Source organism: Oreochromis aureus, linkage group 7 (assembly GCF_013358895.1).
Source record: "Oreochromis aureus strain Israel breed Guangdong linkage group 7, ZZ_aureus, whole genome shotgun sequence".
Lineage (NCBI taxonomy): Eukaryota > Metazoa > Chordata > Actinopteri > Cichliformes > Cichlidae > Oreochromis > Oreochromis aureus.
Window position 1 is genome coordinate 15,529,620 of NC_052948.1, and position 27,961 is coordinate 15,557,580.

General features: G+C 39.2%; 3 protein-coding genes across 4 annotated transcripts; all 3 read right to left on the minus strand.

The window, feature by feature from the left end:
* Positions 1–417: 417 nt before the first annotated feature.
* Positions 418–19,630, minus strand: LOC116326721 (unconventional myosin-Va-like). Of its 2 annotated transcripts, none has more exons than XM_039614924.1 (40): positions 19,401–19,630; positions 18,949–19,059; positions 18,259–18,430; positions 15,290–15,434; positions 15,034–15,187; positions 14,297–14,440; positions 13,930–14,011; positions 13,706–13,813; positions 12,804–12,910; positions 12,412–12,674; positions 12,230–12,311; positions 11,942–12,082; positions 11,679–11,804; positions 11,120–11,203; positions 10,736–10,861; positions 9,861–9,958; positions 9,660–9,746; positions 9,432–9,540; positions 9,128–9,339; positions 8,880–9,036; positions 7,661–7,900; positions 7,279–7,527; positions 6,880–6,973; positions 6,644–6,786; positions 6,323–6,436; positions 5,900–6,034; positions 5,714–5,770; positions 5,299–5,526; positions 5,102–5,169; positions 4,504–4,578; positions 4,225–4,423; positions 3,972–4,065; positions 3,732–3,875; positions 3,494–3,648; positions 3,324–3,413; positions 3,075–3,225; positions 2,707–2,989; positions 2,192–2,366; positions 2,013–2,093; positions 418–1,916 (listed from the first exon to the last, which is right to left on the minus strand). In XM_039614924.1, exons 1-40 carry the CDS (start codon positions 19,425–19,427, stop codon positions 1,764–1,766), a joined length of 5,463 nt encoding a protein of 1,820 aa, XP_039470858.1. In that variant the 5' UTR covers positions 19,428–19,630; the 3' UTR covers positions 418–1,763. The 2 variants fall into 2 exon arrangements, with proteins under 2 accessions (XP_039470858.1, XP_031603979.1); XM_031748119.2 differs by having other exon boundaries at positions 771–1,916; positions 12,412–12,677.
* Positions 19,631–20,959: 1,329 nt separating this feature from the next.
* On the minus strand, positions 20,960–22,907 carry arpp19b (cAMP-regulated phosphoprotein 19b). Its single transcript, XM_031748095.2, has 3 exons — positions 22,701–22,907; positions 22,110–22,232; positions 20,960–22,021 (listed from the first exon to the last, which is right to left on the minus strand). The coding sequence occupies exons 1-3, from the start codon at positions 22,743–22,745 to the stop codon at positions 21,851–21,853; spliced, it is 339 nt and encodes a 112-aa protein (XP_031603955.1). The 5' UTR covers positions 22,746–22,907; the 3' UTR covers positions 20,960–21,850.
* A 1,662-nt stretch (positions 22,908–24,569) lies between these two features.
* rsl24d1 (ribosomal L24 domain containing 1) lies at positions 24,570–27,897 on the minus strand. Its single transcript, XM_031748127.2, has 6 exons — positions 27,740–27,897; positions 26,575–26,688; positions 26,419–26,491; positions 25,536–25,599; positions 25,286–25,371; positions 24,570–24,979 (listed from the first exon to the last, which is right to left on the minus strand). Exons 1-6 carry the CDS (start codon positions 27,818–27,820, stop codon positions 24,903–24,905), a joined length of 495 nt encoding a protein of 164 aa, XP_031603987.1. The 5' UTR covers positions 27,821–27,897; the 3' UTR covers positions 24,570–24,902.
* Positions 27,898–27,961: the final 64 nt, after the last annotated feature.

A 27,961-nucleotide genomic window follows, 5' to 3' on the forward strand; every position in this document is an offset into this window, starting at 1 on the left:
ACTTTCTACATCATTACAGACGTTACGTCATCTGTTTGTGTTAATTTATTTGTCTGCACTGTTTTGTATCATTCAAAGCAATTAAATTGTACTTATTATAAATTTACTTTTTTATTGTTGATAGCCCGTTACTGTCCATTTTGAAAGACTCAAAAGATTAAAGGGTGAAAAGAAATTCTGCTGCACAGATCAATTTTTTACATTTTACTTGAAGCTCTTTCCTTGGACACCTAGATGCTGTAAACTATTAAAGCCTCTCTGGTTAAGTTGATCCAAAATAGAGTCAAATTCATGTATAATTTTGTTTACTGTCTGTTGTCTCAATACCACGGCATTCAGTCTGTAACAAATATACAAAAGCATTGAAATAGAACAATTAAACACTGACAATATTTTCATAGATTGTTTGAATTATATTGATATTTAATTTTAAGAGATCTCAGTTATTGTCAACACAGTTTTTTGTCACTACTTAGAAGTAAATTATCAATAAACTACTTGAAAAGTCTCATGTAGTCATAGCTTTAACTGATCACACGTGAAGGCCGGCAACTGCAGCGGTTGAAAAAGCTCTTGCATTCATTCTGAAAAACCGATCAGTCATCTTCCGGGTTTGTCTCCTCCGTTTCTCGGTGCCTTGTCGCTCACCTGCTCCGGACTTTGGATGACTCCGCCCTCCCGTCTTGTGACAGCGGCTTGACAGAGTGGGTGTGCTCGTTTTTGATCAAGGATTCTCACTGCTAAAGAAACCGGATGCTGACGTCGGCCACCTCACCATATGTGAGCAGATGTAAGCACACAAACACTTAACTTTTTTTTTTAAAACTAACTCATCACATTTATGTGAATCCGACACAGTACTCACAAAAGCGTGAACCAGACAGGCAAGGAAGCACATTAACACATCCCCAGTGGGCAGCAGGTTAATCATTCATAAATGTTTAGGTCATTTCATCTGTTAAACTTTTGCAAATTCCCAGCACTTGTGAACAGGAGATAGCATGCTATTTAGCTGCACAGCAATGTGCAGCTAGAAAGGCAATGTCGGGCCAGCACATTTAATTCAATTTAACTCCCAGTTTCTTTAATGGAGGATGTCTACAGTTGGACACAGCTGTATACCTTATTACAAAGAGAAGTGGATGCATTACAGTGTCAAGGGAAATATTGACCATAACTAAAATACTCTTGATTGTTCTGAAAATTCAACAGAACACCAAGCTTGACATACCTCACGAGGTAGTTAAACACTGTGCAGCATTTTAACATCATCATGTTACTGATCAGCCAGCCTTTAATGTAACCGACAACATTAGTTAAATACATATGTACTTGAACTCTCTCTTCCTTCCCCTTGCCATGATGTGCATAAATAGAATAACATTACATCAGCAGTTATAAAAATATAAAGAAATACTGGAGTGCTCCCAAACTTCTTACTAAAACTTAAAAATATGAAGTCCACTTTTATGAATTCATGTAATCATAAATACCATATAAGCAAGTGAACTTGTGAAACTTATTTTGCTAGAAGAAAAATCCGACCCACGAACGCAAGAACCAGCGTGTTTACAATACAGTCAGCAACACAAGATTTGCAACCTTTAAGAGACCTATATTTTATATTCACTGTTCCAAGAGGATTTATGCTTTATACTAAAAGCAAACAGATAACATGTACACAGCCTCTCCTTGGTTTCTGGAGTCCAATAAAAGCCAACTGTGAAGATATTTTTATACTGCAAGTGTCAGAAGTTACAGGTCTAGATGCGGGTAAGGAAGCCCAGATTGAGGCTACTCGGGATCTGGATGGTGTCCAGAGCCACAGAGGAAGGTGTGAACGGGAGGGTGACGGTGAAGATTTTCTTGGCATCCATCATCAAAGTGGATGACTCAGCTCTGTCTTTCAAAAGGTTCTAAAATGCAAAGCAAACAAACAAAGCCAGATAAAGAAAAGTTGCAAACATATTTAACATTAACATAATAGTAAAAGAGGACAAAGCTTTACTCACTTTAATCGTTGTGATGAATGAAGGGGACACTCTCTCTTCAAACTCAATCACTGGTGTGTACAAGGTCAATACTTTGACAATCTGTCAGCGATAAACAACAAAAAACAAACGGCAATCAGAGCACGAGCAGGATAAACTGTCTACAGATTAACAAAGCTGAGTTTTAACTGATGGTCAACCTGCGCTGTGGTGAGGGCAGTGCACATGTTGCAGATGGCTTGGGCATCTGCTTCAGTCTTTTTCTTGATCTGTAGAAGCTGTGCAGCCTGTATGAGAGGCTCCAGAGTTTCTTTTGCACCACAGTCTGTCAGCTCTCTCTCAGCCAGCCACTCCTCCAGCTGCCATACATTGTACCTGAACCCAGAGAAACAATACAGATTAAGCTCCATACTGCCCAGGTTAAGTTCTTCCATAATTCTTCTGTCCAACCACAGTAATTAAAACAAATATAAAAAACAGATATATATGATATTACCTGAAAACTCTGCTACCTTTATGATTTTGGCAGTGCTATTTGTTAACCTCATGTTCAAGGGTAAAGGTAAATTAATATAGTCTTATGTTAGGATCAGTTGATGCCCTGTTCATGTTTTCTCTCTGGTGAAAGCCCAACTCAAATCAAAAAGTTGTCTCAAATGGTATTACCTGACATTTTGCTCTTTGTTTTTCATGCCCAGTGTGTGTTTGGCTGTACCTGATCTGCAGGCCTTTACCCCAGGAGCACATGTCCTTCCGGAGCAGCAGGTGGTTGAGTGTGACCGCACAGATGATGTAAAACTGCTGCTTGACCACCTGTTTAACGAGGTCTGAGTCCATCCCATGCTGACTCATGGTGGTGTGGAAGAGGCCAAGACGCTGCAGGAGGACCTCCATTGTAACAGCCCCCTCTTCTGAGAAACTGGTGCTCCTCTTCCTCAGGCCAGTTGGTTTGGACCCTAAAACACCCTGGATTGTCTCGTGCTCCAGCATGCTCGAAACTACACATAAGACACAAATTGTAGATGTCAGACTTATCAAGTAACAACATATTTTATTAAGTAACATTAGATTACTTCTCCTCACCTATGAGGGGCTGCAGGATGTCCTCCATACATTTGATGAGTTGACGGTAAATCTGGATGGCCAGATCACCAAAGACCTGCTGGTACTCTGACAGTTCAAAATTGGTCAAGCAGTGCTCATTCTGCTTAGCCGTGTTGTGCACCATAAACACCTAAAGTCCACAAAAGTCGTACAGATATCTGGGATTAATTAAGTTCTATGTACAGCTACATACATAACACTGGTATACTGGCAAACTTTCAAGCTTACCTCATCTCCACTGTACTGCTTCAGACAGTGCATTAACCGGCAGGTGTTAGCCAGCCAGAAAGACACCACTTCAAAGTCATTTCCTCTCCTCTGCAGAAAGATGACAAGAATTAAATCAAAATAAAAGCAGCACTTATTTTAGTGATGCTGATTGAAGTTATACACTGCACCTTGATGACCCCTTTGATGCTGCTGATGGTTGAATTTAGCAGAGTGCTAACTCTCTGATCGTCATTCACAATGTCCGCATATCGTACGCACATGAAGATGATGTAGGCAGGAAGGCCTGGAGTGAAGCTGACGGCAACGCCGCGAGGCTTCAGATCTGAGAAGATTGAACCATTTCATCACAAAAAACCTCAACCACTACATGATTTTATTAGTTTCTTGAACATATGTTTGCCCCACCTATGACCAGATTCTTAAGCAACCGGCTCTCGTCACCCTGCTTGTACTCCAACATGCCCTGGTACTCCTTCTCCTTGCGGGTGATGTTCACTGCTCTGCCAGGAGGGCTCACTACTGAGCGTCTGTTCTCTTGCTCAGTGCTCACTAAACACAGCAATAACATAACATGAGCAATGACAGGATTATTGCTAATATGGCCTTAAAGTGTAACTATGTACAAACTCAGTTCTTTGTGGTTACCTTCAAAATCTTCAACCTTTTTCATGTAAAGCTTAAGTTGTTTTTTCAACTTTCTTATGGTTTTGTCTTGTTTCTCTTGCTGTTCCAGAAGTTCCTAAAATTACATAAAAATTACGTGATTACATTATTATGTTAAGGCTCATACATGGCAGAGAGGTGTTTGTTACTCAACTGTGAAACTAAAAGTATTACTAATATTACTATTGCTACTATTTTACTTTAAGGCAGAGTGATAGGTGTTGGATAAACCCACCAGGTTCTCTCTGGTCAGCCGTGTAATCTCAAGCTTCAAGGTTGCTTCAATTCGGGCATCTTCAGGCAAGAGGAGGCTCTGAGCCAACATCTTCTGCTGCTGCTCCTTTTCATCCTTCAGCTTGTTCATCTCCTCTACCAGCTTCATGTATCTCTCATTGTGAGCGCGTTCCTGCTCGTGCATCTGGCACTCCAGAAGCCTGCAGGATGGAGGGATAGCTTTCAATGACCTTGAACGTGAACTTGTTTTAATAAGTCCTGACTATTATTACTTCATTACCTATTTGTCTCTTTCAAGCCTTCATAAGCCAACCACAGCTCTCCATCTTCATTCAGTGTGTGGATGTCCGTGGATCTGAGTAATTGAAGCATCACAACATGAAAGTTCATTTTAAGACATTCTGACTCCACATAAGATAATATACAAATAATAAATAATAACAACTCATAAGCTAAAGTATGACACAAGGGCAGTTGAGACGATATGGCATGAAATCCTGCAAAGCTTTATGGTACTTTGTGGTACTTTCAAAAGTCATACAACAATAATTTACAATTAAATAATTACCTAAATTAATCAGATTCTGATGCACACAAGTAGTAAAGCCAAAAGAGATGGATAAACCAAACAAATAATTTTCTTTACTTAACACATGAGACATTTCGGTAGTGACAGAGTTTCACCCCCCCAGAAAAATAAAAAAAATTACCAGCCTTCTGTGTGCAAATCCAAAAATCACAAATTATTACTCATATTACCACCTCCAGCACACAGAAGACAATTTTTTCATACCTTTAATGGCCTTTTTGAAAATGAATTCATTGCATTCAAATTTTTCAGGAATATTAATATTTCAGCAGAAGCCAGGAGGTCTTACTTGTGAACGTCTTGATATGAGGGGATTTCACTAAGATCCAATTTCACGCCTTCTCCCAGTGCAGAGTCCTGCAGGTCAGATCAATATTATATCCCTCTAATTACTGTTCATTATACATTTGAATGAAAATACTGTGTCTTTAAATGAATGCATTTCCTTTTCTTTTAATGGGAATAACAACAGTATCAATTTTTCACCTTGTGTTTAAGAGCCTCTTGGCGCACCAAATGTGACCGCAGGAGCAACACCTCCTCTTTCCTCATCTCCAGCTCCTCCGTGGAAGAATTGAGTTGCTCCAGCAGGACTTTGTAGGGCAGAGAACCAGGGGCAGGGGGCACTAAATCACTGTTCTCATTAGTCAGAGACTTTCGCAGCTCATTTAGATCCTGCTTCAATTTCTTGTTCTCAGACTCCAGTTCTTGTCGCTGCATCAAGACATTTAGAAACAAGAAAGACAAAAAAACAAAAATAATCAATAAATATATTTTGTTTATAATCATCTTTCAGTATTTCAGTACAAAGAAGGGTTATTATAGACTGTGGTAATATGTTAAAACTATTTGTGGGCATTTTATTTCTGGAATGCTGAAACTGAACCACAGAGCATCACACCTTCAGTGTTTCCAAGTCCAGTTCTGCTCTTCCACTTGTTCTCTGTTCCTCGACCTCCTTTTATTTTGAAAAATATCAATAAATAATAATAATAATAAATAAAATCACCAAAACCCTTTAAGAAAAAAGTAGCTATGTATATTTTGCAATTTTACATTTTTGGACAGAGAAAAATTGCATTCATACTTTTGCTTTTTCCTGCTGGTCTTCCTCTCGTTTATCCAGCTGCTGCCATAGTGACTGTTTCTCCTGCTCCAGCTCTTTCATTCTCCTCTGAAGCTTCAGGAGGACTGGCAGGTCCACTGCAGTCTGGGTCTCATCCTAACAAAACACAGCAAGCCCTGGTTGATCTCTTTAGAGTCTAACTAAGAATGCTGCACTAATAGGATTATAACACAGACATGGCCAGAAAGAAATCTTCCCACAGATGGTCTGAGGAAGGAGTATCCAGTGCCTAGAGGAAACCTACATAGATAACATGCGAACTCTACCCAGAAGCGTCTTCTGAAGTGCCTCATAAAAACGTGTTACCTGTAAAATTCCTGATATTACATCCCACAAAATGCTTCACAGCCACCTCAAAGATGACAGATGGCGAGTATTTCATACCTCTGTTTGTACAGAGCTGTCTTCACCCTCAGTAGAGCCTAAGCTCTGACTAAACTCAGATGAGTTACTGCTGTAGTTGGAGTCTGTCCTCTTCAGACTAGATTTGCTTGAAGTCTAGGTGAAAATGAAGAAGACAACATGTCATAGAGGGAATAAACATGACAAGCATTCCTGTTTGCAACACTTAGTCTTTTGTCTAGTACTTATAGCTGGTTTCGGTATGCTCTGTAAGTCATTGTGACCATGTAAAAACTGGTCATGGTTTGTAAGTTATGCTTGAAATTCCTATTGTGTGTTTGAATACTAAGTATAGTCCCTCACAGTGTTGAGATCCATCTGTTCCTTCAGGTCTCTGTGCCGCTCCTCCAGATGCAGGTGTTCGCTCAGCAGACTTTGGTATCGAGAACGTTCCTCAGTCAAGTCCTGCTCCAGCTGTTTGGTGTTCTCAACATTGGTTTGAATCTCTGGGTCAAAACAATTTTCTTTATGCATATTTTTTTTCTAAATGTCAGGAATTATCGATGACTAGTAAAGGTCTGACGGTAACCATTTAGTACCTGTCAGCTGTTGTGCTTGTTCAATGATATGCTTGTTCAGTTCATCTACGTCATTTTTCAACAAGTTGTTCTTCGTGTTAAGTTCATCTACCACCTGATTTTGAGAGTGGACATAATCATCAGATATTATTTCTGTTCATTCTGTGGAAAATGACAAATTTTTAAGGTCCTCTTGCCACCAAATATATAAAATTGCTTTCTGTCATATAACACTCTTTATTCAACATTTACAGTAAGGCAACTTATTATCCTCTATAGTCTGAGGTGTTATGGAATACAATATTAGCTAAGTTGCATGTGACATTGTGTACAATGTCACCTTTTCTTATAATTAACAGGTATGAAAGAAAGTCAGGTCAAGGTTTGAGGCAAATTTCGAAGACTGCACTAACGGCTTACCTGCTCTGTCTGCTCCTTGTAGACCTTTGTCTGCTCTTCCAGGTCTTCCTTCTCTCTGCGGGTGTTTTCCAGTTCGTGCTGGAGGAAGGAGAGCTGCTCCAGCAGCGAGGGTAGGGTCTCTGCTTTGGCTCTGGCCTCTTGCTCTGATCTACGCAGGTTTTCTATCTCACTGCTCTGTCTCTCTATCTCCATAGTCTGAGCTTTCTCCATAACACTCAGCTTCTCACTGAGTTCTCTGTTTTCCTTTTGCTGTGGGAGGGGGGGTACAAACACATGCTGTTCATGTGATATGACAACTCTCAATGAACTTTTTTTCTTGTGACAGAGTAAACAAATACGTACCTCGTACAAATCTAGACCTCCATACTCACACAATACCCACCTGCTCATTTATCTTGTGTTGCAACTGCATAATCTTGTTCTCCATGCCGATATTGAGCTTCTTGAAGTGCTCCACAGAGCGTGCTTCTACTTTCAGCTTCTTTAATTCCCTCTTTGCCCTCATGCGACGCACACAACTCTGCAGCAGGATAATGGCTGCCAGGATGCGCTTGTAATGCTGTCTGGCCAGCCAGCCTCTCACCCACTTCTGAATGACCTGTGCCTTTTTCTCATACATCAACTGTGAAAACAAAGAAGGGCAAAAGCAAGTCCATAACATCATATTTAAAAGTGAAGTAAAAGACTTTCACTTAAAAAAAAAAAAAATACAGTTACTTATACATAGTGTTTATCATAGATTAAATACAATGAAGTCTGTTAGAAGTGCATCTCTGTCTTACATTAATAATCCCAGACCATTTCAGTTTCAAACATGGAAGTAAGTCATTAATTACACATTTTAACTAAAGAATCATATAGAAATAGAGCGAGCAGATGTCATTCTTTATGTGGGTCTGCACTGTGTTTTTCTCCCACATAATGAGAGGTTTTCAAAAGTCACTACTGTAAAGCAGAAGCATTAAAAAAAATAATCTGCCTTTCACTGAATGGAAGTGAGGGCAGGCTTGGGTTTCCGGGGGCTAAAACCCAAGGCGGAAAACAGCACATCATCACAAGGTCACAAGCTGCACTGAATTCAATGAAAAATACCACAATTAAAAGGAAGTTCAGCTACAGCTAAAATCAGGAAACTTCTAATAACTGGGAGAAACTGGTGGAAGGAGAATATCAGGGGTTTTTTTTTTCCATGTTTTGTTAATTGTCTGTGTTCTCACAAGAAACTTAAAGCTTAAAACGTATACCAGTTGATGGATACAGTGACGGTTACCAGTAAAAACAGCTATTAAAATAATCACTTTAAATCTTACCTGGGAAAAAGAAGAAGAATGCATAAGAATAAAAAGACATAACACATAAGAATTAAACTTTAGCTTATTTTTATGCTCACTGGCACTGCATTGACTTAGTGAAGGGGTTGAGAAGACTGCCTTTAAATAAAATGTGTTCAGATGCTAACATCAGATCAGATGCTAATATTAGGCAAAGATGCTCTTTTTCCCCATATTTAGTTTGTCGGTATATGTATTACTCAATGAATACAGAAGAAAAAAAAAAATAGGTAGGATATAGTAAACATCTAAAGATCAACATGATGTTACCTTATAGTACTGCTTTCTAGCCATGTGAGCCCTCCAGAAGCACTGAACAGTGATAGCTGCAGAACGCTGCTGCTGGTAGAGTTTCCTTTTCGACCACATTCGCACATTGCGTTGAATGATAATAGCTGCTCTGGTTTGCTGCAGAAACTTGGCGTAACTGACAGAAAAAAGCATTTCAGAAATACATCTAAAATATCCATAAGGTTTCTAAAATCAAACTTCTGCTCTTGTTTGGCATCCCCACTTACCAGCGTGCCTGGTGACCCCGTACATGTTTCTGAATAGTAATGGCAGACTCCCTCATCCTTAGGTACTTTTTGCGTTCCAGCCAGCAGCGAATAGTCTTCTGGATGCAGACACAAGCCGTACGCAGTTTGTCCGAGCGCAGCTTCTCCAAGAAAGCCACCTGGCCAGCTCTGAAGAAGATCTTGTTTTTGCCAAACTGGTACTTCTCCTGGTTCTAAAACAAAATTTAAAAAACCACAGTCCAACATATATTACATCACATTAAAGTGAGCCTGTCAAAGCTGATTTTATAAAACACACCCATACCTTTATAAGTTTTTCCAGGAGATTTTTGCAGGCCTGTTTTCTATCAGGAAGCAAGTCCTTTTGCTTCATGAGAACCCGATAACGGCTAAAAAATTCCTGATAGGTCCATCTGCAATAATCAGATCATAAATTATATCTATAATTTATATAGGATTATCTATTGCAAACATTTTTTACAGCTTCTTGTGGCTCTTTGCTCTGTATCAGAAGTGCTTGCTGATATGCTACCTTGATGGGAAGCCTGCTGCTGAGATCCGGATAGTTTCGAGGATGCCGCATGCTCGAAGCTGTTGTACAGCCCTCACAGGGTCCAATCTTTATTTAAAATAACATAAGTGTACAACCTTTAATCTGTTCTTGTTGAACATAGCTGTATGAAAAAAAAGTGGGAAACAAAAAAAACAACAACAACAAAAAAATCTGCCTCACGTGAACGGAGCTTTATGGTCATTTGGTTTGATGCAGCGCACGTAGTGAGGAGTTGTAGCATTCAGTGTTTCCATCAGCAAATGCAGGGACTGTCGAAACTGAATAAAAAGACAAGAATTAACTCTTCCTAAGAGAATAGAAAAATACAATAATTAATATGGTCAGTTACTATAAATTTCCACGTTTGTTTTATTTCTCCCTCGTCATGCATTTTCTCTACAAGGATCCTAAACCGACTTGAACCTGAACAGCTGATACGATGTCCACAATCATGCATGCTCTCCAGGCTTTGAGAACAGGGACTTCATAACTATCAAACATCACATTCATAACGCTTCTTTATAATTTAACAGTTATAAAGAAGGGCTAAAAAAAAAAAAACTTAAATATGAGTACTTTAGTGAACATGGAGTACAAATCAACAGTTAAATCAAAGCATATCGGCTTCTCTGTCTGTTCTGCACAAGCTGGTTATTACAGGTTTAACTAACACTGTGATAAATTCATCTTTACAATGGGTATGCTTACAAAATGAGACACTGTACCACTTTACAGAATTCATTAGCACACAGTCACAAGAAAGGCCAGCTAAAACTCTAATTCTGTCCAATGTCATGGCCGTCTATGGTACGAGAGTTGTGTGAGTGGAAATGTCAAAGTTCCTTGGGGTGGTTGCCACTCAGCAGGCTGTACATCCAACCTTTATGCTGAAAAGGCCAGAGAAGCCTGGGTTCCACCCCAGACCATTTCCTTCATGCCTCCCTTACTTTCACCCTAATTTCCTGTTTGCTCGTTAATGTTCTACCAAAATAAAGACTGAAAAAAAAGGGTGGAAAAAAAACAGTCAAAGAGTTACCTGTGAGTCATTTTCTCACCTGCAGTCCAACAGTCTTCTTAGTATCCTTCTTAGCTGATCCAGCCCTTCCAATGCTGCTTGTAAGTTTGTTAGAAGAATTTGCTGCCTTCTCATCATCCTCAAATAGCTTCAGCAGCAGATCAAACTGAAACAACAAAAGTAATCAGTGAACAGCAGATGGCAGCATTTTCAATGCAGACAAATGTGTACTTCCTTCAATAGTTGTGCCTGAACAATTCAAGGGTGTGTGCCCACAAACTTACGACATTTGCTGTTGGCAAAGTGATGCTGCAATTAAAACCTTCGAAATACTTTTACACAAAAAACAAACAAACAAAAAAAAAAAACCTGGATATAAGCAGAAGTGAGAATATAATGAACAACAGAAAGTTTGTAAGTTCACCTTGCTGTTTTTCAGCACATTAATCTGTTCTTCATTGACTGTGTCCTTATTTTTCTCCAGGAAGCCCACACACTGATACTCCACCTAGGCACAAAGGACCAGGTCAGATTGTGTTCTCTCACTAAAAGAGCAAAGGTCATATTCACCCAAAGGCTAAAGCAGACTGAGTTGTATGGCTTCAATAAACAGAATCATATGAATCAAACATTTGTGGGAAAGGTATGGATTTTGACTTTGCAGACAGGTACAACTTCACGGTTTTTACTCTTGCTTAGTAAATATGAGTCACATCCGTCTGTTTCCACAATGCTTGTTCTGTTCAGGATATGGAGAGCTGGAGCTAATCCCAGCACACACTGGGCAAAAGCATGGGTTTATACCACAGAGTAGTCACTAACCAATCAAGTCACAAGTACACACATTTGCACACACAAGCAATTCAGTTCAAGTTCATTTGAGACACCTGGAGAAAACCCATGAAGACACAACAGAAAAAGATCCTGAACCCTTCAAGCTGAAGCAAGGGCACATTAGCGTAAGCCATACAATTCCTTTTCACCTTGTCAGCAAAGTGGTGGATGATGAAAGCTCTATTTGACAACCTTGGTTTTTCAAAGTGAGCATTCTGCTTCAGGAGGGTGTTATACAGCTTCTGTGCCCATGTTTCGTCAGATCCTTTGGGCATCTATGGAAAGAGGAAGGGCTGACACATCAGTTAGTCACGGCATTACTCATAACCTCCAAGCGCAGTGTGGCGGAGAGTCTGAAAAGCAGCTGGACACACTTCTGGTGGGAGGAAAATAAACAAAAATGGCATTTTACCTTACACTCCTCATCCAGAAGATCCAGGACGCCCAGTTTGGCTTCAATTAGATTAATACAAGGCTGATTGTCATAGAAGTCAATCAGTGTCCAAGGGATTTCCTCTTTCATGTACTCCTCTTGTTCCAGTTTGAAGACATGCTGGAAAAAATGGGAGTTAAAAATGATTTACAGGTACTGTATGTTTTGACAAAAAAAATAACATTATACGATAATAAGATCTGTCATTATTGTTCAAAATAAATAAATATATATGTAAAAACATTTTGAGGAGAAAAAGACACATACCAGGTTGAACTGTTGTTGAAGCTTTTCATTTGCATAGTTGATGCAGAACTGTTCGAAGCTGTTGATGTCAAAAGTTTCAAACCTGAGGAAAAATACAAGGTTAAATTAAAAACAAACATATCTGGTGAACTGCAGGTTATAAACAGAGAAATGAACAGCAAAGCTAGTGTTCAAAAACAGACCCGTAAATGTCGAGCACACCAATGAATGAGTGCTGCTTCACTGCGGATTTTAAGGCACTGTTGATACTGTCCACAATCCAGCTGAAGAGTCTGGCATAAATGTGTTTGGCTAGGGCATCTCGGCCATAGATCGCGTTCATTTTGGGAACAGGCTTAACAAAGGTTTCCGTGGTTGTCTTGAGCTTCCTGTGGCATAACCAGTGGGCCATTTCTTCGCAAGGCACTCCCATCAGGTCACAGAAAACCATCAGGTGGACATCATCCTGCTGGAAATACATGAACATCATTGATCTAATAAAGACCTACACATCCTCAAAGCAACATTCATACAATTATATATTTTTAAAAAATGATAAAATTGTATGTTGTGTCCTGGGAAAAACAATGTTTACCTTTATGCTGCATCTGTCTGCTGACTGGTCTTTCACCTCCACATTGCTAAGATGAAGAATAGCTGACAGAATTTGGTAAATTTCCATTTGATCACTTTCCCCAATTCCTACAGTCGAGACAATAAATGAGGATTAATCATGTCACAGAGTCCAAAAACAAGACTGTACAGATGACTGACAAATGAACCCTTGACCCCTATAGTGAGGGGATCCCATGTTTCTATAAGAGGGGGGCTTTAGTTAATGGCCAGCATACAGCCCAATTTAATCTCAAGCGGGCTGGACAGAAAACATGTTTACTTAATGTAAAGAAGTGCATGCATGTTCTACAATGTTTGCATTTAAGGAACCACGTGAAGTGCATTTCAGTAATGTTTCACATCATAATTCACACTGGACCTGCAAAGCATAGAGAGTACCGTTTGTGTAACTATTTTACTGTGTATGAAGCAAACAACTTGTGGCCATCCAAAAATACTTTCTGCACAATTTAATGACACTATTTCACAGTATTCAGATCACTCCATCAAAGTTGAAGATATCATGCTATCCAGAGGCTGACTTAGACCTACTGGCCTGCCAGTTCTAGCCCCTGGGCAACATGTTTGATGCCACTGCCTTAAAGCAAAAGTAACTCCAACTCAATACGAAGTTATTCTAAATTATCATTTTTACAAAGAAACGTTTTTTTCCCAAAGGGAATTGTTCTTTCAGCAAGAAAATGGCCAGACTCGTGGGATCTCACGAGTCACTGAATGTTTTGAAAATGAAAATAATGTGAATTAAATGTTGCGTCCTCCCCACTTTGGGCTTATGTGTCAAACAAAACTCAATAACACAATCATCAAACAATCTGCTCTACATGCACATGTAAACCTTACTAAAACACAGCAAACACTCACCTAACAGTGAGAAAGACCTACGGGTATTGCACATCTCTTTGGCATCATCCACTCCATCTATGACTGGGCTCTGACCCTGGTTAGTGCAGTGGAAGTCATCTGCGCAACCTTACCTCATTAATGAAAGAAAATACTATATTAATACAGATAACTGCAATTGCAAAATGTTTCATTTTTATTTTTTAAATGCCTAAAGGAAAATTATATTTTAGAGAATTGCACACCTAACCTGAAGGCTTTGAACTCTGGTAAATGTGAAGAGGCACATAGCTGGTAGAATATATGGTAGTTCCTTTCACCGTGGGCCTAAAGTATCAATAAAGATGTAACATAGTTACCACGAAAACGTACCACAAAGAAAACTTAGTAAAATTAGGCAGAAATTCAAACTAAATGTTGCCTTAAAAATAGCTGGTGCTCTCCCAGACAGATCAAACAGTGATTTGTTTATGTTTCATTATTACTACACTGCACATTAAAACACACTGTTACACAAACATTACAGTGCTTTAAAATAGCTCACTTTGCAGGAGAAATGCATCATATAGAACGATAAAATATTCAAGTAAAATCCAAAGAAATGAAATTTACCTGAAACACAACTCGAGACTTTTCCAGTAAGTAGGTTCTCATGTTAGCCCCAGTTATACAATACTTTGTGTCAAACCCAATCTCTATGTATTTTCCAAAGCGGCTGCTGTTGTCGTTCCTTGTTGTTTTGGCATTCCCAAGGGCCTACATAAAACATATAAAAGTTTCAGTTCAACAAGTTAAAATAAGATGAAGCTCTGACCATGGACAGGGAATTCTGATGTAGATGATCAGGCATGTGTTTGGCACTCAGACGTGATAGTTGCAGGGTTTTCTTTAAGGGTCCCGGTCTGCTGTTCAGGATCCTAACCTAGTTTTAATTTATTTATCTTGCTGCAGTTGTCATGCTCAAACAGTCCGTTAGTGCTTGGTGGCATAATCAAAAGCCACGTAGGCATCAGGGTAGATCAGGACCAGAATCAACCCACGCAACACTATGTTATTTCTACTGTGACAGGAGTGTTCATCCCAACAGTGAAAGGGTATTTCTAAATTAATTGTTGCAGAGACATGTAGACCAGAGGCAGAGAAAGGAAGTCACATCCCAATTAACGCTACAGTTGCAATTAAATGAAATGAAAGGGTAAATAAGTTAAAACAACAACAACAACAAATTGGACACAAAACTGAAAACTATGATACATGTACAAATTTAGTGTATAACATAAATAATATAAATATATGTACAGATGTTCAGTAACTTTTAATAACTTCTATTTTTGTCCTAAGTCCTTTACCTCCATGATGGGACTGGATGCAAGAACTCGCTCCTCCACATTGGCCTCTCCAGAGGAGCTGACTGTGGCAAAGTAACGCATTGCGTACTTGGCAGAGACGGTTTTGCCAGCCCCAGACTCACCACTCACTATAATGGACTGATTTCTTTCATCCCTGAATGAAAGTGTCATACAGACTGAACATTAGTAAGAGGAAATACAAAAGAATTTACTTGCTTCAAAGTTTAACATGATATGTACTTTGAAATGTCAACACCTGGCCATCTGTTTGTATGCCTCCTCTGCGACTGCAAAGATGTGGGGATCCATGTCCCCCATGTTTTGTCCGCTGTAGGCATTAATGATGCCAGCGTCATAGATGGGCAGTCTCTCATACGGATTGATGGCAACCAGGACAATTCCTAAAAATCAACCACAAGAAAAATGTTCACATTCAATTACAACATCATGAATTGTCTAAAACTACTTCTTCCCATGTATTTAAACTCTACCACGGCAAACAAGCTGCAAAAGCAGACTGGTTATCGGATTGTTAAACGTATTACTCAAATTTGGTAAATGAAAATATATCAAAAGTATTTACAGTGGAAACAAAACAATTTTACTTTCTTTATATCCAGAAATACATAAATATGACAAAAATTAACAAACATGAATGAACATCAGTCTCTTAATCCGATAAAGCTGATAAAATAGTTTTTGGGGAAAAAAAAAAATCTAACAGACCAAATCAAACAGCTTGGGTACGACAAATGATGTTAGCTCTCCACTAGAGGTCTGTACATATACACACACATAGTATGTATGTATGTATGTATGTATGTATGTATGTATGTATGTGTGTGTGTGTGTGTGTGTGTGTGTGTGTGTGTGTGTGTGTGTGTGCATATACACATATGTGTATGTATTACTTAAACTTGCATTGTTTCTGACAGCCACCATGGAGTAAGTAAAGTAAGTAAAATTTTATTTATATAGCATCTTTCAAGATAAAAATCACAAAGTGCTTCACAGAGAAGCTAAAACAGAAAAACAGAAAATCAACCAAAAGCAAGTTTAAAAAGATGAGTTTTTAGCTGTTTTTTAAAAGAGACCACTGAGTCCACAGATCTCAAGCTCAAAGGGAGAGAGTTCCACAGTCTGGGGGCCACAGTTACAAAAGCTCTGTCGCCTTTTGTTTTCAGCCTCGTGATACCATTACGGACGCAAAAAGACTTGTACAAGAGTCTGGGACAAAATAATCCAGGATATGCTCACAATGACTTCTGACTGGCACGTCATTTTTCAGTGAGTATGTTGTTTCACAGTTACAGCCACACCTCGCTCATCACATCCACACACAGGAAGGGACTCTGGCAACCAGAGACCCTAGATATGGATGATGAATGTCGTCCCTAATTTGTTGCACAATAGCTATTTTTGTAATTTTGTCTCTGTATACCGCCACCAGGGACTTAAAACAATCAAGATCTGACTGAAGCATAAACTTTCAGCTTTATTTCAAGGAGTTAAAAAAAAAATAAATGGCAATAACTGTTTTAGAAATTTTATCAATTTATATTTTCAAGCAGAGCTCGGTGAGGCCTGTACCATCATTGTTTCAAGACAAATTGAGGCGACATATTATCTGAAGTGAATTCAGCGTTGAATTTGCATATTACAGCCTTTCACTGTAATTTTAAATATGAGGCTCAGAGAGATGTCAGTGCAAGTAAGAGAGGAACTCTTTAGGCTGGGGGAAAAAATTAAAAAAATAAACCTGTCAAAGAGATAGCAAAAATTTTAGGAGCAGCCAAATCAACATTCTTACAAAACAACAACAATAAATCCAGCAACACCAAAAGACATGAAAGACCACAAAAGACCACTAAAGTGCATGATGACAGAATTATTTCCAGGGATAAGGAAAACAATTTCACAACATCTAACCAAGTCAAGAACACTCTGCAACTAAATGTCGAGGTTTACGATCAAGAGACACTTTCATGAATGTAAATACAGAGGGTTTACAGCAAGGTGCAAACCACTCGTTACACTCGAGAACAAGGAGACCAGATTTTGCCAGAAATCATCTAACAGAGCCAGCACAGTTGTGGAAAGAAAAAAAAACTCTTTGTACAAATGGAAAGATGAACTTGTACCAGAATGATCATGATCTGAAGCATAACAAACTCTGTGAAACATGGTGGAGGCAATGTTATGGTATGGCCATGCATGGCTGCCAGTGGAACTGGGCCACTAGTGTTTATTGATGATGTGGCTGCTGATAGCAGTAGCAGGATGAAGTGTGCAGGGCTATACTCTCTGCTCAGATTCAGCCAAATGCAGCAAAACTGATCAGACAGAGTTTAATATTGTAAATGGATAATGACCCAAAGCATACTGCAAAAGTACCTCAAGAGTTTTGTAAGGCATATTCTTGCCAATGTCTTCAATTCAGTGTCTCCAAGTCAGTCACCTGATCTCAACCCAAAAGCGCCTGCTTTCAGTTACTGAAGACAAAACTGAATCTAGAAAGATCCACAAACAAGCACCAGGATTTTCAACCAAAAACAATCTCTATTGTTAAAATGACTGTTAGTTTTACAATTAACTTTGAGCTCTGAAAAGCCCCTTTAATTAAAGCTGAAAGTTGGCACTTCAATCACACCCTGATTATTTGAAAAATGTATTATATTAGTAGGGTAAATAGCAGGTTCAGCTAATCAAATGACCTGTAGTTAACTGATCATCCACAAGTATGACCACCATAGCACCATATTTTTAAAAAAAAATTTTAAAAAAAATAGCAGAGCAGCACAAACACCTGTAATCAACTTTGAACCATGGTGGTGGAGGGGTGATGATTTGGGCTTGTTTGCTCACACAGGACCTGGGCATCTTGGAGTCAGAGTTCACCATGAACTTCTCAGCATACCAAAATATTCTACAGTCAAATTAAAACGTTGGTTTTTTTTACATTATTGTAGAGAACAAGAGCACAGGAATGTCTACCTGGAACCAACCGCCAGCTACAAAGTGGGAAAAGCAAGTATCCATTAGCTTTCATTTAATTCGTTTATTTGAAGTATGCTGTATTATATGGTGCTGTGTTCCTTTAAAAGCGACCTGCAGCACATACATCAGCATAACGTAGTGCAGATTATGTCAGAGTGCACAGTGAGCAGAGCTCCAAAGTCTACAGTGACAGTGATAGTGCGAGTCAAAGCAAACGTCGCTCATTACCACAGTATGTGTAAATCAACTTGGAGTCCATAAAGCGCACTTTGAGGTTGTGTAGCACTGCTGGCTCATGGAGATAGCTGAGAGCTGTGAGGTCATTCTCCCCCACCAGGATATCTGGGTTTCTTAGTGGCGGCAGGTTGTTGGTACGTGGGTCTATTTTGTGCTCCACTTTCTAGAAAGACACAAAAAGGTAACAAAACATGAAGAAGAGAAGAGAGTAAGTTGCTTCCACTTTTAGGGAATGGCAGCACCAGGTGTGCCTAATGATGAAGCTTAAAAGCAGCCACTGTGCTCACCCTGTTCATGTTCACTCACGATAAAGCTTTGGCCTCATTTTCATACCTGCTGTGCATGCCCAAACTCGACATCATAGCTGCAAGCAGCAGCATAGCTGAGGATAACTCTTCCACCACATAATTTTTCTATTTTCCACCTATTTTGAAGTAGCAAATGAATTTGACTTCTTTAAGTGTTTGCCTTGCCTGAGGATTTTTGTGCGCTCATCAAACAACTCAGCTGTCTCAAATAATCCTTCAGGGCACATAGAAATTTATGAGGCTCTGTTGCCAGCGTTCCTGCAGAGAAATGTGTGCATGGTTCTCAGACAGAAGATCAATGTCCATTTCAGTGCCTCTGTGTGAAACTCTTGTGTGTCCCATATGTACAGTAGTTGGTATTTAATTGTCTCACCGTGCCATCCTCCAGCTGCAGAGACAGCGTCTGGTCGCCAGGAGTGTAGTCTTTGGTAAGCTCTGCTGATTTCCACACTTCTGCTGCATCTGGGAGCCATACACGGGCATACTGAGGGGAAACGGGTCAGAGCCATTCAACCATTGCACTTACAGAAACCGTACAAAAAACTACAGCATAAACATCAGTCACAGGAAAATTAAAGAATAGCAATTATGAAGCTGCCAGACAGCATTCACTCATATCATCGGCACTGACAGCATTCACTCCTATCATCAGCGCTGACACAGTCTAAAGGTCTGATTTAAAGAACTTTACTAAATGAAGTTCTTAAACTCTTCATTTAAGCGGACACTCCTAAGAGAAAATCGCCATACTTGACAGTTACCTAAAAGTTAACTAACTCAGCTGGGTGGAGAAGCTGGATACCTGATAGTCAAATTCAAACCTACCTTGGAGTAAAGTTCAGCGGCTGCCATCTCTTTAAAGTCCTCAGTGAGCCTGCTCAAATGTTTTCCTACCGCGGAGAGAGGCGCCGAGCATTTTTACTGACTCCCGGAGTAGAAAGCCATTAACTTTTCTCCTCTCCTCCGCTCTTTGGGACTCCGAGCGCCTAGCGGAGAGAGGGATTCAACACATGCGCGTGCCCAGGAACGGTTTGCTCTCGTGCGTCTTGCGTGCCTCCCAGCGGCCAGCAAGCTTATCTCAGCCCGCGAGGACAACGCCACACTGTAACCGTGGAGCTACTAATTATAGTGGAAAATATTACTCTTTCGAAATCATTACTGGCCCACAGGGAGCATTACGGGGCACTGCGCCGAAGTTCACATCTTCTCGTATTAACGAACTGTTTTTGCAGCGGAGTGGAGAAGGGTTTTTTTTCTCTGTGCCCATGTAAGATGTGCTGTGCATAGTGTGACCTTTCAGTTACTTCATATCAGTCTGCTTTTTAGATATGAAGAGAAAATCACATTATTAAATTACGTTAAAATATAGGAAATGTTGTTAGTAGAAACACAACTGAGTGCTTTTTTTCACAACCCAACAATGATATAAGACTGCTTCAGTGCTGTAGAAACTTTATTATTAGAATCAATATTCTTTCATCATAGGTTTGTCTGAACATGAGTGGAGGGCCCGGCTGAAATTGAATGAAATAGCAATATGGACTTTTTTTAGTCATTTAAGTCAATCTATTGCCACCATGCTTCCGTTTGTCTGTAGGTTGATGAGAGACTGAGGTTGTTTCACTTTAAGGATAGCCAGATTGAGATGCTTCATGGGCCTGTTCCATTTGATTATAGTCTTTACCTGAAGTCAAAGTCCCGTTTAAGTGTTAGTGCAAAAAGTTTAAGTACCCACTACACAGAATCATACACGCTCACAAAAATCCCAATAGATTAGCAGTTTCTGAAATACTGAGACCTGCCTGTCTGACTCAAACAACCATGCCACATTCACCTTTCTCCCCCATTCTGACAGTTGGTTTGAACTTCAGCAGGTTTCATGTCCACATCCCTAATTGGACTGAGTTTCTGTGGTCCTGCTGAATCTCAAACAAACGGGTTGATTGGCAGCTGAACAGGTCTTCTTAGCAAAGTGGCCAGTGAGTGTACATCATTGGATCATCGGTATTGATTCATTAACATGCATATTATTTGCATACAAAATATTATGGAGCAAATGTAGAAATGGGCATAACATTGAAATACTTGAGAGTACATGTACATTTCACCACTCTATTCATCCTCTCATCCAATGGTTTTGGGCATTATAGTATAAACAGGTTCCAGCTCAGTGGCATGGGGTTCTTTACTTGCACACCTCAGAATGTATCTGTATACTAACTAAAAATATTCAATATAAAAACACAATATAAAAAGTACAATATCTTTGTTATAAATACATCAATGCAATAGAAACATTAAGTGGTTCTCCTGTAGTTTTGTTTCTTAGTTAAATTGAAGCATAAAAAAATCATGCAAGGACAAATTACACTGAAAACGCTTAAGCTATTATGCAAAACTATTTTTATTTACAAAACAAATGGCACAGTGCGACTGCACAGTAAATGCACATGCACACTCCAGACATGACAGGGGAGTTTGTTTCCATAAAATCATAAATCCCAGTCAGACAGTGAAGAACATTTCAGGCAAGATTCACAACTAATATTCTAACAGAGGGAGCAAATATTGCTCAAGAGAAACCGTTCATTCATTTTAAGGCCATTTTAGAGGTCAGGATGAGATTGAGACCAGCAGCAAGTCAATGCAAAACAATGTTACTAATGAGACTTAAACACAACTGGATACAAAGCATGTAACAGCTAGTCTTGAGCACTTCAAAAGCATGGAATCAAGTAGCATGACAGAGAAAACGAGGGACGTAAACAGAGTAGAAGGAAAAAACAATAAATGAAGGATTATTGACTTTTCACCATTAAAATGCCTCCATAAGAGCATGGGATCCCTCAAATTGCTGTAAATTCAATTTTCTGTTCATAGTTCTGTTTGAGCCTAATGAGTGGGAACAAAGAGGAAAAAGGAACCTTTTCACAAGCTTTCAAGCAATTACTATGGAGGCATATATTCTTAAAAGCAAAATAATTTGTCAAGATAAGATAGCCATAACATCTAAATATATAAGTGTGATAACTGTTCAAGAGATATCAGTATGTATTGAGTTTTTAAGAGCCTGAGAAACACTTTCACTTAGCTGAATTTATCTCACTGATGCCCCAGTGCCTCACAGTTGCCAATTCTTCAAGTATTTGGCTTGTTACATGACTTGTTCTTACAGAATACAAACAAAAGGAGAAAGATAAACAAAATGTAAACAGTGTGCGAAGTAGATATTAAATGGACATGGGAATAGTAGCAAAACAGTAAACATAAAACCATCAACCAGCCAGTTTACTGGCCACGATGGAAGTTTTTCTTTGAGGCAGGTCCTGAGGTGTTGGGATGTGTCCCCCTGTGATCTCAGTCTTCTCCGTTGGGGCGGATGGCAACTGTTTATTCTTCATTTTTGCCTTGGCCATGTTGTAGTCCCCAGAATCAAAATACTTTTGCTGTAAACAAGAATAAACAGAGTGAGATCTCTATAAGGCTGACATCTTTTAATTGTAGTAGCTAGCCAAAGTTAGGTGAGAAACTCACCCCCTTCTGGAGTCTTTTCCTGAGAAATTCAGATCCCCCTGGCTTGGCTCCAAGGTTGGGATATCTGGCCTTCAGTTTGGCCTCCTCTGATTTTTCTGGGCTGATTACCTTGTCCTCCATTTCCTGTTGACAGAGTGCAATGTGTAAGGATAGTAAAACTTTCCACTTGGATCACTTGAAATTCGGTTTTCCAGCCGTATGCATCACGTGACAATAACGAAACTTCGATATGTTGTATACCGACAGCAGCACATACTATGACCACAATTACTTTGTTTGATTAGATACCGGCGCCGCCATGAGGTAAACTGCTGTTTGCACTAGCATTAAAGTTACTGTTAGCATGATGAGCTACTGTACAATTTTGCATGTACAGTGAAGAAACCTGTTTGCCTGACCCAAAACAGCACAATTTTATTCTACCAACAAACGCTAACAGAACATTAGCCAATTCAGCGACAGCATCGCTAAGGCTCTCAGTCAAGGTTAGCAACTGGCTAACTAGCTTGGTGCTAGCCGCCAGCTAATCAAGCAGCACTGGCTAACTGGTGTTAATTTGATGTAATTTTCCATTTAGTGGTTACAGTTTACCTGCTGTTCCTCCGAAGTCCTCGTTTCTTCAACTTCCTCGGACATGACTGTGCTGTATTCCCGCTCTGTTCGCAAAACTGAAGCTATGGCCGAACAAGCTCCTCTTCGGGAAGATAAAAGGTAGCACTGTCAAAGCAGCGGGCGAGGACAGCAGCAGCCTGTCATGCAGCCTCTCATGCAGCCTGTGTAGCAACAGGCCGGTGAATCGATGCTAGAGACGCAGATGGGCGGGACGATAGCGATCATAGAATCTGTATGCGCTAATAACAAAGTTGTTTTTCTTCAGACTAATTCACGCGTAAAAAAATATAATAGCGTTGTTGAAATTTGATTTTGCATTGTATATGGATTTTTTGAACCCCGTCACTTTGTTCAGGTACACCTGTTAAATAAGAAACAGAATAATTTATTAACCCCAGAGGAAATTATGCAACTGCTCATTAATAAAAACATCTAATCACTCAATCACATAGCACCAACTCAATGTATTTAGGTATGTAGACACGACCAAGACAACCTGCTGAAGTTCACACTGAGCATCAGAATGGGGAAGACAGGTGATTTAAGTGGATTTGAACATGACATGGTTGTTGTTGCCAGATAGGCTGGTCTGAGTAGTTCAGAAAGAGCCATTTCCAAACAGCCATCTCTAAGGGCAGAGAGGAATAGCCAGAGTGCTTCAAGCTGATGGGAAAGGCAACAGTAAAACAAATAACCACTCATTCCAGCCAAGATATGCAAAAGAGCATTTCTGAAAGCATAACACCCTGAACCTTAAAACAGATGAGCACCAGTGGCAGGCAACCATATTGGTTGCCATTCCTGTCAGGAAGAACAGAAAGCTGAGGCTATCACAACGGATCACAAAAATGGACAACAGATGACTGGAAAAATGTACTTGACTTGACTTCTGATGCAATATTCAGATGATAGGGTCAGAATTTGCCATAATCCTCATGAAAGCATGGAGCCATCCTGCCTTGTGTCAACAGTTCAGGCTGGTGGTTTTGAAAAGGTGAGAAGGATATTTTCTTGGCACACTTTGGGCCACTTAGTACAGATTGAGCATCATTTAAATACCACAGCCTACTTCACTGCTGCTGCTGGCCATGTCCATCCCTTTACTACAGTGTACTCCCAGTGTACCCATCTTCTTAAGGTTATTTTAAACAGGATAGTGAACTATGTCACAGAGCTCAAATCATCTCAGATCGGTTTCTTGAACATGACAATGAGCTCAAATGACCCCACTTAGCACATCTCAATCCAATCAAACACCTTTGGGGCGTGGTGGATCACATCATGGATATGCAGCCACTATGTGATGCAGATTTTGTCAATGCAGCCCTGATCTGAGCAATGTTTCCAGCACCTTGTTGAATCCATCTATGAAGAATTAAATTTGTTTTAAAGATGTGAAGAGCTACATGCTTAAAATGACCATGTGAAGGATATCTGCTCTTCCTGAGATCATAAAGAGCCAAAAGTAGGACGTATATGTACTCTGACCTCATCATTTGAAACTTTCAACATTTTTATTAGGCACAGCCACCAATTTAACAGTATAATAATTGACCCTCACATTTTCTCTGTACAGACAAGTTGTGATTGAATGACTGGCACAGGCCTATATTTTTTCCTGCTGTATAGTCACTTCAGATTAGGATTAAATGTTTACATTGTACAATATATACATGGGCAGCTAATCTCTTATGATGCTCATGCCAAATAACAACCTGCTGAAAAAAGTAACACGGTTGATGATCTATTAGTCTTCCAAAATTCAATCTATTATTGGCAGCAACGTTAATATTCATTCATGTATTATTTGGTATTATGATCATCACACAAATTAAAGAGCAGGAGAAATTCCAGAAAAGATGCTTTTTAATATGTCAGCAATCTTAAAATTTTCAGAACAACTGTAATACATTAGACTTTGCAACAGGGTTAAATCCATTTCTTCACTGCTCCAAATACCACACAGTGAAAAACAAAACAGAACAACTGGGAAAAGTGCAGTTAATGGCTGCTGCTTTGAAGTTGGGCCTTTATTAAGTCAATACGTTCAAACCCTTCACAGCAATTTAAAGCCAAATGCTTTACTCGGCACAACAACTGCTATTTGGAAACTTAAATTTCCAAACAAATGTACAATAAAGTTTAATGAAAAAAAAAAAATTAAAAAAAACCAACAGAAGATTAATCCTCCTCCTCCCGCATGTCCACATCTTCTTGCAACTTCTGCACCATTTTGTCTTCCAACTGTTTGGCTTTTCCTGTAACAGACAATACAAACCATGCTGAAATTATCTTTATTAAAAGGAAAAGTAACCAACAAATATTTATGATCAGTAACTGCATTGACAATGATTTTACTTGAAGAACCTCCATTCTGAAGAAAGGAAAGCAAGAACAGTAATCTTATTTCTATTTTATGTGTTATACCTAAAGAGTGCTGCACATTGACCCTTACCCTGTTTTGTCTGATAAAGTCACACTTGACTGTAAGACGCTTGTACTAAAATCACTGTCACCAAATTTACTACATCCACAGTCATGTGGATAACTTCATGAGTCTTTACCTGCATGTGGTGCTTTGATGAGGTGAATGTTTTTCTTGACTTCGTTGATGGCCTCTTCTTTCTCCAGCTCTTTGCCCTTCTTTAATCTATAGAACAGAAACAGTTTAGGCAAATGCTTTTTTTCCCCCTCAACCCTTAAACATATTTCCCTAATTTACAGAGATTTTAAAAGTATCATATTTAATATTCAATATTCAAAAATGAAATCACAAGAAAGTCTATTAAAGTATTTTTTTTTAAAAATGCTCACCTGTTCATGATAAATCTTGCCTGTCGTTTATGTTTTATTTCGCTCACTTTCTTCATTGCTTCCACTGCAAAAGTTAACAGAACATAAACACAGTGCTTAGAATCAGACAATAACCAGAGGTTTATACGAGTACGATCTTTCATGTATGTGACAATCAGAACATTTTGTTATAGAGTGATACTGGAAAAACTAGCCCATGCATTTGTTACTGGCTGTCCTAAAACCTCCCTGAAAGCTTTCAGCTGATCAAAGGTGCTGCAGTCAGAGAAGGAACAACTAATGAGACAGATCATATTTCTGCTATATAAAATGTAAAAATATATATACCTATATACAATTTGAAGCCTTTATACTCACAAAACTTGATAATACCTTAAAGACCTCAGAGGATTATAATAACCCAATAAAAACTGTACACAGGCTTCAGCTATCAGGCTCCTCTCCTGCCTGGGTTGGGTTTTGCAGGTAGATGCCCCTCTTCCTCTGAGATTAAACTTCAAACTTTTGTTGTTGATAAAGCTTAAAAATAAGATTAGATCCTATGATCGTGGATAATTGCTGCCTGCTGTATTACCTCTTTTCATGCATCTTTCATTCATCATGTGTTTGTATGCTACCATTACATGCTATTACCTTTGTTCCTAGTCTGTCTCACAGTTTGTGTTTTGTCCAGTTTGCCTTCTGCTTCCTCTCTACGTGCTTAGATGTTATCCCTTTTCTTTCCCCTGATTGGGCCCCAGAGCTGGGTTCTGCATTTTAAATTCTTAACCTTACATTTTTTTAAGTGCTCTAAGATTTCTAATGTTGGTACTTAATGGTATACATACAATTAATGTGAATGTTTCTGCCCAAAAAGCTTCTAATAAATAAATATATACATTACCTGTCTTATCCCAAAGCTCCCTGTTATATTTAACAGGAATATTTCTGCGTTTCTCAAACTCCAAAGAGTTATCCTGAAAGACAGCGAGTGTGTTGGTTAAGGTTTAGTCAAACAAATGAACGATTCTGAGATGGTCCTCATAGATGAACAGCTTACCACTGTCAGCTCCTTTCCTGATGCCTTTCTGAATGCTTTGGTCCATCTTGTCTTTCTTGGGTTGCGCTTCTTCTTGAAGTTCTTGTGGCATTTTGATTTGCAGAATCTGAATGTCTGTTTTATTAAAGAGAGAAAAACAATTTAGGGATCACCCGATAAGAAAATGTGTGGATATAAATAAGCACATGAGCAAATGATAGAAAGTGAGACATTATCAGCAGTAAAGATATTACATTTGCTGAAAATCTAATGACTGAAATTTCAAGATTGGAAGTGCACTGGCAAAATCAATAGCTGAAATTGGACAAATGGTTTAAGACGACCTCCAAAAATTACAGGAAAATGATGAATTTACATATATACACATACATATACATATATAGGGGATATAGTTGATACTTTACAACTTAAAAATACATTTTCAAAACATTTACTGCTTGTTATTAGCACTTAAACTTATATTATTGTACATTATTAAATCCTTTATCTAAACAGTCTTGTTGACTTCCGGATTTCTGTGTACAAAATCAGATACAATGTGAAGAACAACTACATCACACATTTTTATCTTTAAGAACAAAGATATGAAACATTGCTTTAACTGTACTACTGAGTATATATTCACAAATAAGCGGATGACAAGAGACATACGTAAACTAAACAAGCGAATTTAATGACCTACTGCATATTTTCCCTACAAACTAAGATGTTTCAAAATACCATTACCGTGGCACAGAAGTCAGGATTATGAGGACCATCAAGTGTTTGTATTAACATTTGTTTACAGCCTAAAATTCCAAGCTCCTGGTCTCACACTGAAGCATAAGAGGGCGCACTCACTCCATCAGGCAAAACCGAGGCCCTCCGATTTACACGTCCAGACTCACCCAACAACTTCATGTCCATTAGGTTTGCGAAATAAAGTCATGTGTTTTAAAAAGAACTTTACTGTCTATTTCTTCTATTTTCCGTCGCAAATACGATTTACGGCTGTTATTTACCGTTTTTCAGCCCTAACTCCCTGCTTTGGACCCACGTGAATGAATCCAGCACGTTATGTTAGCATGCTAGTATTAGCCGTACACTAACGAGCCACCACTAACAGTCAAAACAGGAGCTTTGGTTAAAATTAACAGCATTGTTCGGGCAAAAACCTGCGCCATACCTTACAGTCGTTCCGTACAAACATCACCCCATGTCCGGGGTACACTGGTCCCGAGCAAAAATAACACTTTTCGATGCGCATTTTCGCATCAGGAGTGCTGCGTGTGGCAGCTGACAAAAACAAGACCGTTCCCTCTTGTTCTGCTTCTTTTTGTTGCCTGACATGCAGCAGTTTGGTGTCTTTACCGCCACCTAAAGACGAGACTTGAAACTGCAATTATCC